This window comes from Oncorhynchus clarkii, chromosome 12 (assembly GCF_045791955.1).
Source record: "Oncorhynchus clarkii lewisi isolate Uvic-CL-2024 chromosome 12, UVic_Ocla_1.0, whole genome shotgun sequence".
Classification (NCBI taxonomy): domain Eukaryota; kingdom Metazoa; phylum Chordata; class Actinopteri; order Salmoniformes; family Salmonidae; genus Oncorhynchus; species Oncorhynchus clarkii.
In genome coordinates this window covers 94,240,227-94,255,356 of record NC_092158.1, presented here as the reverse complement: position 1 = coordinate 94,255,356, position 15,130 = coordinate 94,240,227, and the positions used below count along the sequence as shown (strand labels likewise).

Genomic DNA, 15,130 nt, shown 5'->3' with positions numbered 1-15,130 from the left:
CAAGAGGCATGTGGCAGGGTCTACAGTCAATCACGGACTACAGGAAGAAACCCAGCCCAGTCACGGACCAGGATGTCTTGCTCCCAGGCAGACTAAATAACTTTTTTGCCCGCTTTGAGGACAATACAGTGCCACTGACACGGCCTGCAACGAAAACATGCGGTCTCTCCTTCACTGCAGCCGAGGTGAGTAAGACATTTAAACGTGTTAACCCTCGCAAGGCTGCAGGCCCAGACGGCATCCCCAGCCGCGCCCTCAGAGCATGCGCAGACCAGCTGGCCGGTGTGTTTACGGACATATTCAATCAATCCCTATACCAGTCTGCTGTTCCCACATGCTTCAAGAGGGCCACCATTGTTCCTGTTCCCAAGAAAGCTAAGGTAACTGAGCTAAACGACTACCGCCCCGTAGCACTCACTTCCATCATCATGAAGTGCTTTGAGAGACTAGTCAAGGACCGTATCACCTCCATCCTACCTGACACCCTAGACCCACTCCAATTTGCTTACCGCCCAAATAGGTCCACAGACGATGCAATCTCAACCACACTGCACACTGCCCTAACCCATCTGGACAAGAGGAATACCTATGTGAGAATGCTGTTCATCGACTACAGCTCGGCATTTAACACCATAGTGCCCTCCAAGCTCGTCATCAAGCTCGAGACCCTGGGTCTCGACCCCGCCCTGTGCAACTGGGTACTGGACTTCCTGACGGGCCGCCCCCAGGTGGTGAGGGTAGGCAACAACATCTCCACCCCGCTGATCCTCAACACTGGGGCCCCACAAGGGTGCGTTCTGAGCCCTCTCCTGTACTTCCTGTTCACCCACGACTGCGTGGCCACGCACGCCTCCAACTCAATCATCAAGTTTGCGGACGACACAACAGTGGTAGGCTTGATTACCAACAACGACGAGACGGCCTACAGGGAGGAGGTGAGGGCCCTCGGAGTGTGGTGTCAGGAAAATAACCTCACACTCAACGTCAACAAAACTAAGGAGATGATTGTGGACTTCAGGAAACAGCAGAGGGAACACCCCCCTATCCACATCGATGGAACAGTAGTGGACAGGGTAGTAAGTTTTAAGTTCCTCGGCGTACACATCACAGACAAACTGAATTGGTCCACCCACACAGACAGCATCGTGAAGAAGGCGCAGCAGCGCCTTTTCAACCTCAGGAGGCTGAAGAAATTCGGCTTATCACCAAAAGCACTCACAAACTTCTACAGATGCACAATCGAGAGCATCCTGTCGGGCTGTATCACCCACCGCCTGGTACGGCAACTGCTCCGCCCACAACCATAAGGCTCTCCAGAGGGTAGTGAGGTCTGCACAACGCATCACCGGGGGCAAACTACCTGCCCTCCAGGACACCTACACCACCCGATGTCACAGGAAGGCCATAAAGATCATCAAGGACAGCAACCACCCGAGCCACTGCCTGTTCACCCCGCTATCATCCAGAAGGCGAGGTCAGTACAGGTGCATCAAAGCTGGGACCGAGAGACTGAAAAACAGCTTCTATCTCAAGGCCATCAGACTGTTAAACAGCCACCACTAACATTGAGTGGCTGCTGCCAACACACTGACTCAACTCCAGCCACTTTAATAATGGGAATTGATGGGAAATTATGTAAAATATATCACTAGCCACTTTAAACAATGCTACCTAATATAATGTTCCCTACATTACTCATCTCATATGTATATGTATATACTGTACTCTATATCATCTACTGCATCCTTATGTAATACATGTATCACTAGCCACTTTAACTATGCCACTTTGTTTACATACTCATCTCATATGTATATACTGCACTCAATACCATCTACTGTATCTTGCCTATGCCGCTCTGTACCATCACTCATTCATATATCTTTATGTACATATTCTTTATCCCCTTACACTTGTGTCTATAAGGTAGTAGTTTTGGAATTGTTAGCTAGATTACTTGTTGGTTATTACTGCATTGTCGGAACTAGAAGCACAAGCATTTCGCTACACTCGCATTAACATCTGCTAACCATGTGTATGTGACAAATAAAATTTGATTTGATTTGAATCCTTAGCCCAGGGCTTTGGAATACCAGTGTGAATCCTTATCCCAGGGCTTTAGAATACCAGTGTGAATCCTTATCCCAGGGCTTTAGAATACCAGTGTGAATCCTTATCCCAGGGCTTTAGAATACCAGTGTGAATCCTTATCCCAGGGCTTTAGAATACCAGTATGAATCCTTGGCCAAGGGCTTTAGAATACCAGTGTGAATCCTTAGCCCAGGGCTTTAGAGTACCAGTGTGAATCCTTAGCCCATGATTTTGGAATAGCAGTGTGAATCCTTATCCCAGGGCTATAGAATACCAGTGTGAATCCTTAGCCCAGGATTTTGGAATACCAGTGTGCATCCTTATCCCAGGAATTTAAAATACCAGTGTGAATCCTTAGTCCCAGGGCTTTAGAATACCAGTGTGAATCCTTATCCCAGGGCTTTAGAATACCAGTGTGAATCCTTATCCCAGGGCTCTTAGAATACCAGTGTGAATCCTTAGCCCAGGGCTTTAGAATACCAGTGTGAATCCTTAGCCCAGGATTTTGGAATACCAGTGTGAATCCTTAGCCCCAGGGCTTTAGAATACCAGTGTGAATCCTTATCCCAGGGCCTTAGAATGCCAGTGTGAATCCTTAGACCATGATTTTGGAATACCAGTGTGAATCCTTAGCCCGGATTTTGGAATACCAGTGTGAATCCTTATCCCAGGGCTTTAGAATACCAGTGTGAATCCTTATCCCAGGGCTTTAGAATACCAGTATGAATCCTTGGCCAAGGGCTTTAGAATACCAGTGTGAATCCTTATCCCAGGGCTTTAGAATACCAGCGTGAATCCTTAGCCCAGGATTTTGGAATAGCAGTGTGAATCCTTATCCCAGGGCTATAGAATACCAGTGTGAATCCTTAGCCAGGATTTTGGAATACCAGTGTGAATCCTTAGCCCAGGGCTTTAGAATACCAGTGTGAATCCTTAGCCCATGATTTTGGAATACCAGTGTGAATCCTTAGCCCAGGGCTTTAAAATACCAGTGTGAATCCTTAGTCCCAGGGCTTTAGAATACCAGTGTGAATCCTTAGCCCCAGGGCTTTAGAATACCAGTGTGAATCCTTATCCCAGGGCTTTAGAATACCAGTGTGAATCCTTATCCCAGGGCTCGTAGAATACCAGTGTGAATCCTTAGCCCAGGGCTTTAGAATACCAGTGTGAATCCTTATCCCAGGGCTTTAGAATACCAGTGTGAATCCTTAGCCCAGGATTTTGGAATACCAGTGTGAATCCTTAGCCCCAGGGCTTTAGAATACCAGTGTGAATCCTTATCCCAGGGCCTTAGAATACCAGTGTGAATCCTTAGACCATGATTTTGGAATACCAGTGTGAATCCTTAGCCCGGATTTTGGAATACCAGTGTGAATCCTTATCCCAGGGCTTTAGAATACCAGTGTGAATCCTTATCCCAGGGCTTTAGAATACCAGTATGAATCATTGGCCAAGGGCTTTAGAATACCAGTGTGAATCCTTATCCCAGGGCTTTAGAATACCAGCGTGAATCCTTAGCCCAGGATTTTGGAATAGCAGTGTGAATCCTTATCCCAGGGCTATAGAATACCAGTGTGAATCCTTAGCCCAGGGCTTTAGAATACCAGTGTGAAACCTTAGCCCATGATTTTGGAATACCAGTGTGAATCCTTAGCCCAGGGCTTTAAAATACCAGTGTGAATCCTTAGTCCCAGGGCTTTAGAATACCAGTGTGAATCCTTAGCCCCAGGGCTTTAGAATACCAGTGTGAATCCTTATCCCAGGGTTTAGAATACCAGTGTGAATCCTTATCCCAGGGCTCTTAGAATACCAGTGTGAATCCTTAGCCCAGGGCTTTAGAATACCAGTGTGAATCCTTATCCCAGGGCTTTAGAATACCAGTGTGAATCCTTATCCCAGGGCTTTGGAATACCAATGTGAATCCTTATCCCAGGGCTTTAGAATACCAGTGTGAATATTTAGCCAAGGGCTTTAGAATACCAGTGTGAATCCTTATTCCAGGGCTTTATAATACCGGTGTGAATCCTTATCCCAAGGCTTTAGAATACCAGTGTGAATCCTTAGCCCAGGATTTTGGAATACCAGTGTGAATCCTTAGCCCCAGGGCTTTAGAATACCAGTGTGAATCCTTATCCCAGAGCCTTAGAATACCAGTGTGAATCCTTAGACCATGATTTTGGAATACCAGTGTGAATCCTTAGCCCGGATTTTGGAATACCAGTGTGAATCCTTATCCCAGGGCTTTAGAATACCAGTGTGAATCCTTATCCCAGGGCTTTAGAATACCAGTATGAATCCTTGGCCAAGGGCTTTAGAATACCAGTGTGAATCCTTATCCCAGGGCTTTAGAATACCAGCGTGAATCCTTAGCCCAGGATTTTGGAATAGCAGTGTGAATCCTTATCCCAGGGCTATAGAATACCAGTGTGAATCCTTAGCCCGGATTTTGGAATACCAGTGTGAATCCTTAGCCCAGGGCTTTAGAATACCAGTGTGAAACCTTAGCCCATGATTTTGGAATACCAGTGTGAATCCTTAGCCCAGGGCTTTAAAATACCAGTGTGAATCCTTAGTCCCAGGGCTTTAGAATACCAGTGTGAATCCTTAGCCCCAGGGCTTTAGAATACCAGTGTGAATCCTTATCCCAGGGCTTTAGAATACCAGTGTGCATCCTTATCCCAGGTCTCTTAGAATACCAGTTTGAATCCTTAGCCCAGGGCTTTAGAATACCAGTTTGAATCCTTATCCCAGGGCTTTAGAATACCAGTGTGAATCCTTATCCCAGGGCTTTCGAATACCAATGTGAATCCTTATCCCAGGGCTTTAGAATACCCGTGTGAATCCTTAGTCAAGGGCTTTAGAATACCAGTGTGAATCCTTAGCCCCAGGGCTTTAGAATACCGGTGTGAATCCTTATCCCAGGGCTTTAGAATACCCGTGTAAATCCTTAGCCCAGGATTTTGGAATACCAGTGTGAATCCTTATCCCATGGCTATAGAATACCAGTGTGAATCCTTAGCCCAGGATTTTGGAATACCAGTGTGAATCCTTAGCCCCATGGCTTTAGAATACCAGTGTGAATCCTTATCCCAGGGATTTAGAATACCAATGTGAATCCTTAGTCCAAGGCTTTAGAATACCAGTGTGAATCCTTAGCCCCAGGGCTTTAGAATACCAGCGTGAATCCTTAGCCCGGGGCTAAAGCTTAGCCCGGGGCTACGAACAATGCAGTGTGAAAAGGCCTTTTTGTGTTTGTATTTGTCCTCCCTCAGTGCAGCAGTCCAGTTTCTATGGTTACATGGGGATGCTGCCCAAGAGATACACACAGGGGGTGATGACTGGAGAAAGTAAGAGCTGTCATCTTCGTTATATTACTGTATATTCTATACATCTTCATTATATTACTGTATATTCTATACATCTTCATTATATTACTATATATTCTATACATCTTCATTATATTACTGTATATTCTATACATCTTCATTATATTACTGTATATTCTATGCATCTTCATTATATTACTGTATATTCTATACATCTTCATTATATTACTGTATATTCTATACATCTTCATTATATTACTGTATATTCTATGCATCTTTGTTATATTACTGTATATTCTATACATCTTCATTATATTACTGTATATTCTATACATCTTCATTATATTACTGTATATTCTATACATCTTCATTATATTACTGTATATTCTATACATCTTCGTTATATTACTGTATATTCTATACATCTTCATTATATTACTGTATATTCTATACATCTTCATTATATTACATACATCTTCATTATATTACTGTATATTCTATACACCTTCATTATATTACTGTATATTCTATACCTCTTCATTATATTATATACATCTTCATTGTATTACTGTATATTCTATACATCTTCATTATATTACTGTATATTCTATACATCTTCGTTATATTACTGTATATTCTATACATCTTCATTATATTACTGTATATTCTATACATCTTCATTATATTACTGTATATTCTATACATCTTCATTATATTACTGTATATTCTATACATCTTCATTATATTATATACATCTTCATTATATTACTGTATATTTTATATATCTTTATTATATTACTGTATATTTTATACATCTTCATTATATTACTGTATATTCTATACATCTTCATTATATTACTGTATGTTGTATGCATCTTCATTATGTTACTGTATATTGTATGCATCTTCATTATATTACTGTATATTCTATGCATCTTCATTATCTTACTGTATATTCTATACATCTTCATTATATTACTGTATATTCTATACATCTTCATTATATTACTGTATATTCTATGCATCTTTGTTATATTACTGTATATTCTATACATCTTCATTATATTACTGTATATTCTATACATCTTCATTATATTACTGTATATTCTATACATCTTCGTTATATTACTGTATATTCTATACATCTTCATTATATTACTGTATATTCTATACATCTTCATTATTTTACTGTATATTCTATACATCTTCATTATATTACTGTATATTCTATGCATCTTCATTATATTACTGTATATTCTATGCATCTTTGTTATATTACTGTATATTCTATACATCTTCATTATATTACTGTATATTCTATACATCTTCATTATATTACTGTATATTCTATACATCTTCATTATATTACTGTATATTCTATACATCTTCGTTATATTACTGTATATTCTATACATCTTCATTATATTACTGTATATTCTATACATCTTCATTATATTACATACATCTTCATTATATTACTGTATATTCTATACACCTTCATTATATTACTGTATATTCTATACATCTTCATTATATTATATACATCTTCATTATATTACTGTATATTTTATATATCTTTATTATATTACTGTATATTTTATACATCTTCATTATATTACTGTATATTCTATACATCTTCATTATATTACTGTATGTTGTATGCATCTTCATTATGTTACTGTATATTGTATGCATCTTCATTATATTACTGTATATTCTATGCATCTTCATTATCTTACTGTATATTCTGTACATCTTCATTATATTACTGTATATTCTATACATCTTCATTATATTACCGTATATTCTATACATCTTCATTATAATACTGTATATTCTAGACATCTTCATTATATTCCATACATCTTCATTATATTACTGTATATTCTATACATATTTGTTATGTTACTGTATATTCTATACATCTTCATTATATTACTGTATATTCTATACATCTATAGGCTACACTTGTAGTCTATTGCCAGACCATTTGACAGAAAGGGAAATTATTGTAATCATAACACAGACAGTTTATTTATTTCAATACATTTTTGCGTCATAGGCCTGCCTACCCATTGTAAATTACTTGTTTAGCACGGCTTCGAACGCTTCTCAACCAATCACAATGCTTGTCATATCTCTGAGTTGTATCTTCACTAATCCTCTCTCTCCACTCCTCCCTCTCTCCAGGTACAGCAGGTGTATTAATCTCTCTGAGTCATATCTTCACTAATCCTCTCCTCTCTCTCCTCTCTCTCCCTCTCTCCAGGTACAGCAGGTGTAATCATCTCTCTGAGTCGTATCTTCACTAAACTCATGATCAGTAACGAGAGGATAAACACACTCATCTTCTTCCTGGTGTCCATCACCATGGAGATGCTCTGCTTCCTTCTCCACCTCATTGTCCGTCGCTCACGATTCGTCCGTTACTACACAGGCCCCACCCACCGGGGTCACAGCCTGGGGAAAGGTCATGACATCGGGTCGGAGGTCAGCGGGACAGGATACAGGGTTCACCACGACGTCACTACAGAGGAAGTAAGATTTGTAAGTCAGTCTAGACCTGGGGTGAGAGTGGTTCTATGGGATAATCAGGGAGAGTGGTTCTATGGGATAATCAGGTAGAGTGGTGGATAATCAGGTAGAGTGGTGGGATAATCAGGTAGAGTGGTTCTATGGGATAATCAGGTAGAGTGGTGGATAATCAGGTAGAGTGGTTCTATGGGATAATCAGGTAGAGTGGTTCTATGGGATAATCAGGTAGAGTGGTGGATAATCAGGTAGAGTGGTGGGATAATCAGGGAGAGTGGTTCTATGGGATAATCAGGTAGAGTGGTTCTATGGGATAATCAGGTAGAGTGGTGGATAATCAGGTAGAGTGGTGGGATAATCAGGTAGAGTGGTGGGATAATCAGGTAGAGTGGTGGGATAATCAGGTAGAGTGGTTCTATGGGATAATCAGGTAGAGTGGTGGGATAATCAGGTAGAGTGGTGGGATAATCAGGTAGAGTGGTTCTATGGGATAATCAGGTAGAGTGGTGGATAATCAGGTAGAGTGGTTCTATGGGATAATCAGGTAGAGTGATTCTATGGGATAATCAGGGAGAGTGGTGGGATAATCAGGTAGAGTGGTTCTATGGGATAATCAGGTAGAGTGGTTATATGGGATAATCAGGTAGAGTGGTGGGATAATCAGGTAGAGTGGTGGGATAATCAGGTAGAGTGGTGGATAATCAGGGAGAGTGGTTCTATGGGATAATCAGGTAGATTGGTGGGATAATCAGGTAGAGTGGTGGGATAATCAGGGAGAGTAGTGGATAATCAGGGAGAGTGGTTCTATGGGATAATCAGGTAGATTGGTGGGATAATCAGGGAGAGTGGTGGGATAATCAGGGAGAGTGGTTCTATGGGATAATCAGGTAGAGTGGTTGATAATCAGGTAGAGTGGTTCTATGGGATAATCAGGTAGAGTGATTCTATGGGATGATCAGGGAGAGTGGTGGGATAATCAGGTAGAGTGGTTCTATGGGATAATCAGGGAGAGTGATTCTATGGGATAATCAGGTAGAGTGGTGGGATAATCAGGTAGAGTGGTTCTATGGGATAATCAGGGAGATTGATTCTATGGGATAATCAGGTAGAGTGGTGGGATAATCAGGTAGAGTGGTTCTATGGGATAATCAAGTAGAGTGGTGGGATAATCAGGTAGAGTGGTGGATAATCAGGTAGAGTGGTTCTATGGGATAATCAGGTAGAGTGGTTCTATGGGATAATCAGGTAGAGTGGTTCTATGGGATAATCAGGTAGAGTGGGGGGGTAATCAGGTAGAGTGGTTCTATGGGATAATCAGGTAGAGTGGTTGATAATCAGGTAGAGTGGTGGGATAATCAGGTAGAGTGGTGGGATAATCAGGTAGAGTGGTGGGATAATCAGGTAGAGTGGTGGGATAATCAGGTAGAGTGGGGGGGTAATCAGGTAGAGTGGTGGATAATCAGGTAGAGTGGTGGATAATCAGGTAGAGTGGTTCTATGGGATAATCAGGTAGATTGGTGGGATAATCAGGTAGAGTGGTGGATAATCAGGTAGAGTGGTGGGATAATCAGGTAGAGTGGTGGGATAATCAGGTAGAGTGGTGGGATAATCAGGTAGAGTGGTGGGATAATCAGGTAGAGTGGGGGGGTAATCAGGTAGAGTGGTGGATAATCAGGTAGAGTGATTATTCTGGCCTTGAGCCCTGCTGCAACTAATGGAGCAGAAAAGAGAGAGGGTGTGTCTCTATATTACTAATGGAATTTCGGCATATTGCCACATGCATCGCTGTGACTACATCTCCTACATACTGAAACAAGGTTACATCAACCTGCTGAACACACACACACACACACACGCACACACAAACACACACCCTCTGTAAATCGTCCCAAAATATCTACGGGACCTGGTTGACCTGACACGTTGGGGTTCAGGTGATAGGCTGACCCTTGATTATTCACTCCAGAGGAAACCAGGAGAGGAGAGGAGACAAGGAGACAAGGAGGCTATGAAGTGTTTGTCTCATCTCAGGGTAACGGAGTGGTGGCGACGACGTCGCCATCTGATGACGTCACAGATGAGTTCACAGGAGGGACGTATGTTCGGTTTGGAGTTCCTAAAGACAAGATCCGGAGAAGCTGGCCTGGACTACGAGGTAACAACCACATCTATACCTGTCTGTCTGTCTGTCTGTCTGTCTGTCTGTCTGTCTGTCTGTATCACAGACTCAATCAGGGACATGTTGAAAATGTCAGTGAAGACACTTGCCAGTTGGTCAGCGCATGCTCGCAGTACACGTCCTGGTAATCCGTCTGGCCCCGCAGCCTTGCGTATGTTGAGCTGTTTAAAGGTCTTACTCACGTCGGCTACGGAGAGCGTGATCACACAGTCGTCCGGAACAGCTGCTGCTCTCATGCATGCCTCAGTGTTGCTTCCCTCGAAGCGAGTATATAAGTGATTTAGCTCGTCTGGGAGGCTTGTGTTGCTGGGCAGCTAGTGGCTGTGCTTCCCTTTGTAGTCTGTAATAGTTTGCAAGCCCTGCCACATAAGACGAGCGTCGGAGCCGGTGTAGTACGATTCAATCTTAGCCCTGTATTGACGCTTTGCCTGTTTGATGGTTCGTCGCAGGGCATAGCGGGATTTCTTGTAAGCTTCCGGGTTAAAGTCCCGCTCCTTGAAAGCGGCAACTCTACCCTTTAGGTCAGTGCGGATGTTGCCTGTAATCCATGGCTTCTGGTTGGGGTATGTACGCCCGGTCACTGTGAGGACGATGTCATCGATGCAGTGATGAAGCCAATGACTGGTGTTGTGTACTCCTCAATGCCATCGGAGGAATCCCAGGACATGTTCCAGTCTGTGCTGCAAAACAGTCCTGTAGTTTAGCATCTGCTTCATCTGACCATGTTTTTATAAACTGAGTCACTGGTGCTTCCTGCCTTAATTGTAGCTTGTCAGCAGGAATCAGGAGGATAATTATGGTCAGATTTGCCAAATGGAGGGAGAGGGAGAGGTTTGTATGTGTCTCTGTGTGAGTAAAGGTGGTCCAGAGTTGTTTTCCCCTCTGGTTGCACATTTAACATGCTGGTAGAGATTTGGTAAAACTGATTTAAGTTTCCCTGCATTAAAGTCTTCGGCCACTAGGAGGCGCCGCCTCTGGGTGAGCGGTTTCCTGTTTGCTTATTTCCTGATACAGCTGACTGAGTGCGGTCTTAGTGCCGGCATCTGTCTGTGGTGGTACATAAACAGCCCTCAGCCTCTGACTTGGTCTTGCCAACAGCAACTCAGAGGTGACCTCTTTTATGCACGAATGATTTGCTGATTGAACAATTGTGCAAAGACGTTTTGCACACGTGCAGAAGAGGTTCATGGGAGTTTTTTATTTATTTATTTGTATCAGCTGTGACCAAATGTTTTAATTTGGTTTGACATCATTTTGCTCAACTGAGTTTTTGCATCTTTTGTACAGAGTTGTGTTTACTGTTTTTTGGGGAAAAAAAATGTGCTTAGCATTTGCATTGTGTGTGAAAAGAAAGAGAAATGACAGAGTTTATCACCAGGTAATACTGTAGTAGTGCTCATTAGGCTGTGATGGAGATCAGTTCCACCCCAGTTTCATTCAAAGTGTCTTAGCGATCTAGAGAAACTGTAATGTCGAATGAGTAGTGTGCTTGTAAACACAATATGATTCTACCCAATGTTTGTACACTACGGATACCAACAGCATTCCTCTTCCCTCGTTCCCCCTCTCTTCTTTTCTCACCCCCTCCTTTTTCCCTTCTCCCCACTCCTCCCCCTTCTCCCTCCTCCATCTCCTCCCCTCCCCAACTCCTCCTCTTCCCCTTCTCCCTCCTCCATCTCCTCCCCTCCCCTCCCCAACTCCTCCTCTTCCCCTTCTCCCTCATCCCCTTCCACTCCCTTCTCCCCCTCCCTCTCCTCCCCTCCCCCTTCTCCACCCTCCCCCTTCTCCCTTCTCCCCCTCCATCTCCTCCCCCCTTCCTCTCCACTCCCTTCTCCCCCTCCTCCCCTCCCCCATCTCCACCCTCCCCCCTTCCCCCCCCCCCCCCCTTCTCCCCCTCCCTCCTCCTCTTCTCCCCCCTTCAGATATGTTTCTTCACAGGTACATCGTTGCCAGAGTGATCTGGGCCTACATGTTGTCTATAGCAGTGACCTATAGCATCACTCTGTGTCTGTTTCCTGGTCTGGAATCAGAGATACGCAACCCAACCCTGGGGGAGTGGCTACCTATACTCATCATGGCCACATTCAACATGGCCGACTTCGTAGGCAAGGTCAGTTTACTTGTCCAGTGTTCCAAACCTCTCCTTGGGGACCCCCAGTGTTCCAAACCTCTCCTCAGGGACCCCCAGTGTTCCAAACCTCTCCTCAGGGACCCCCAGTGTTCCAAACCTCTCCTCAGGGACCCCCAGTGTTCCAAACCTCTCCTCAGGGACCCCCAGTGTTCCAAACCTCTCCTCAGGGACCCCCAGTGTTCCAAACCTCTCATCAGGGACCCCCAGTGTTCCAAACCTCTCCTCAGGGACCCCCAGTGTTCCAAACCTCTCCTCAGGGAACCCCAGCCATTCCAAACCTCTCCTCAGGGACCCCCAGTGTTCCAAACCTCTCCTCAGGGACCCCCAGTGTTCCAAACCTCTCCTCAGGGACCCCCAGCCATTCCAAACCTCTCCTCAGGGACCCCCAGTGTTCCAAACCTCTCCTCAGGGACCCCCAGTGTTCCAAACCTCTCCTCAGGGACCCCCAGCCATTCCAAACCTCTCCTCAGGGATCCCCAGCCATTCCAAACCTCTCCTCAGGGACCCCCAGTGTTCCAAACCTCTCCTCAGGGACCCCCAGCCATTCCAAACCTCTCCTCAGGGATCCCCAGCCATTCCAAACCTCTCCTCAGGGACCCCCAGTGTTCCAAACCTCTCCTCAGGGACCCCCAACCATTCCAAACCTCTCCTCAGGGACCTCCAGCCGTTCCTTGGGGACCTCCAGCCGTTCCTTGGGGAGAAGGAGAGGTTTGGAACGGATGGGGGTCCCTGAGGAGAGGTTTGGAACAACTGGATGGATGGTATGGATGGATGAATGGATGGTAGGAATGTAGATTTATTGATGGATGATGGTTGGATAGGTGGTAGGAATGTAGATTGATGGATGGATGATGGTAGGAACGTAGATTGATTGATGGATGGATGATGGATAAATGGATGATGGATAGATGGATGGATGGATGGATGGATGGATGATGGATAAATGGATGATGGATAGATGGATGGATGGATGGATGATGGATAAATGGATGATGGATAGATGGATGGATGGATGGATGGATGGATGGATGGATGGATGGTAGGAATGTAGATTGATGGATGGATGGATGGATGGTAGGAATGTAGATTGATGGATGGATGATGGTGGGAATGTAGATTGATGGATGGATGATGTTGGGAATGTAGATAGATGGATGGATGGATGATGGATAAATGGATGGATGATGGATGGATGGATGGATGGATGGTAGGAATGTAGATTGATGGATGGATGGATGGATGGATGGTAGGAATGTAGATTGATGGATGGATGATGGTGGGAATGTAGATTGATGGATGGATGATGTTGGGAATGTAGATAGATGGATGGATGGATGATGGATAAATGGATGGATGATGGATGGATGGATGGATGGTAGGAATGTAGATTGATGGATGGATGGTAGGAATGTAGATAGATGGATGGTAGGAATGTAGATAGATGGATGGATGATGGATGGCTGATAGTAGGAATGTAGATGGATGGATGGATGGGTAGGTAGGTAGATAGATCAGTCAATGGATGGATGGATGATGGATAGATGGATGGATGGGTAGATGGATGGATTATGGATGGATGATGGCTGAGTAGATGGATGGATGATGGATGGATGGGTGGGTGGGTGGATGGATGGATGGGTGGGTGGATGGATGGGTGGATGGATGGGTGGATGATGGGTGGATGGATGGATGGGTAGATGGATGGATGATGGATGGGTAGATGGATGGATGGATGATGGGTGGATGGATGGGTGGATGGATGGATGGATGGATGGGTGGGTGGATGATGGATGGATGGATGGATGATGGATAGATAGGTAGATGGATGGATGATGGATGGATAGGTATATGGATGGATGATGGATGGATGGGTAGATGGATGGATGGATGAATGATGGATGATAGGTAGATGGATGGATGATGGATATGTAGATGGATGGATGATAGGAATGTAGATAGATGGATGATAGTTGGAGGATGGATGATGGATGATAGATATAGATATACAGATGTTGCCTCACTAAGCCCTCTGCCCTTTCCAGATCCTGGCTGCGTTGCCCTATGAGTGGACGGGGGGTCACCTGCTCCTCTTCTCCTGCCTGCGGGTGGTCTTCATCCCTCTGTTGGTGATGTGTGTGTACCCCTCCTCCACCCCAACCCTGTCCCACCCCGCCTGGCCCTGTCTCTTTTCTCTCCTCATGGGCGTAACCAACGGTTACTTTGGATCAGTTCCCATGATACAGGCTGCTGGGAAGGTCCCGCCGGAACAGAGAGAACTAGCAGGTGAGCGGTGATGAGGTTGGTGAGAGGGTGGTGAGGTAGAGGGGTAGAGGGGTGGTGAGGTAGAGGGGTAGAGGGGTGGTGAGGTGGAGGGGTGGTGGGGTAGAGGGTGGTGAGGTGGAGGGGTGGAGGGGTGGTGAGGTAGAGGGGTGATGAGGTAGAGGGGTGGTGAGGTAGAGGCGTGGTGGGGTAGAGTGGTTGAGGGGTGGTGGGGTAGAGGGGTAGAGGGGTGGTGGGGTAGAGTGGTGGTGAGGTAGAGGGGTGGTGGGGTAGAGGGGTAATGAGGTAGAGGGGTGGTGAGGTGGAGGGGTGGTGGGGTAGAGGGGTGGTGAGGTGGTGGGGTAGAGGGGTGGTGAGGCGGAGGGGTGATGAGGCGGAGGGGTGGTGAGGTAGAGGGGTGGTGAGGTAGAGGGGTGGTGAGGTAGAGGGGTGGTGAGGTAGAGGGGTAATGAGGTAGAGGGGTGGTGAGGTAGAGGGGTGGTGAGGTGGAGGGGTGGTGAGGTGGAGGGGTGGTGAGGTGGTGAGGTAGAGGGGTGGTGAGGTAGAGGGGTGGTGAGGTAGAGGGGTGGTGAGGTGGAGGGGTGGTGAGGT

General features: G+C 45.0%; 1 protein-coding gene across 1 annotated transcript in view; it reads left to right on the top strand.

Moving 5' to 3' along the window:
* LOC139422377 (equilibrative nucleoside transporter 4-like) overlaps positions 1–15,130 on the top strand; it is a 33,925-nt gene that overhangs the window by 15,115 nt on the left and 3,680 nt on the right. The window contains exons 6-10 of the mRNA XM_071173581.1: positions 5,364–5,438; positions 7,687–7,964; positions 9,981–10,104; positions 12,051–12,238; positions 14,302–14,542. Of these exons, the coding sequence (XP_071029682.1) occupies positions 5,364–5,438; positions 7,687–7,964; positions 9,981–10,104; positions 12,051–12,238; positions 14,302–14,542 (906 nt within the window). The remainder of the gene's footprint in view (positions 1–5,363; positions 5,439–7,686; positions 7,965–9,980; positions 10,105–12,050; positions 12,239–14,301; positions 14,543–15,130) is intronic.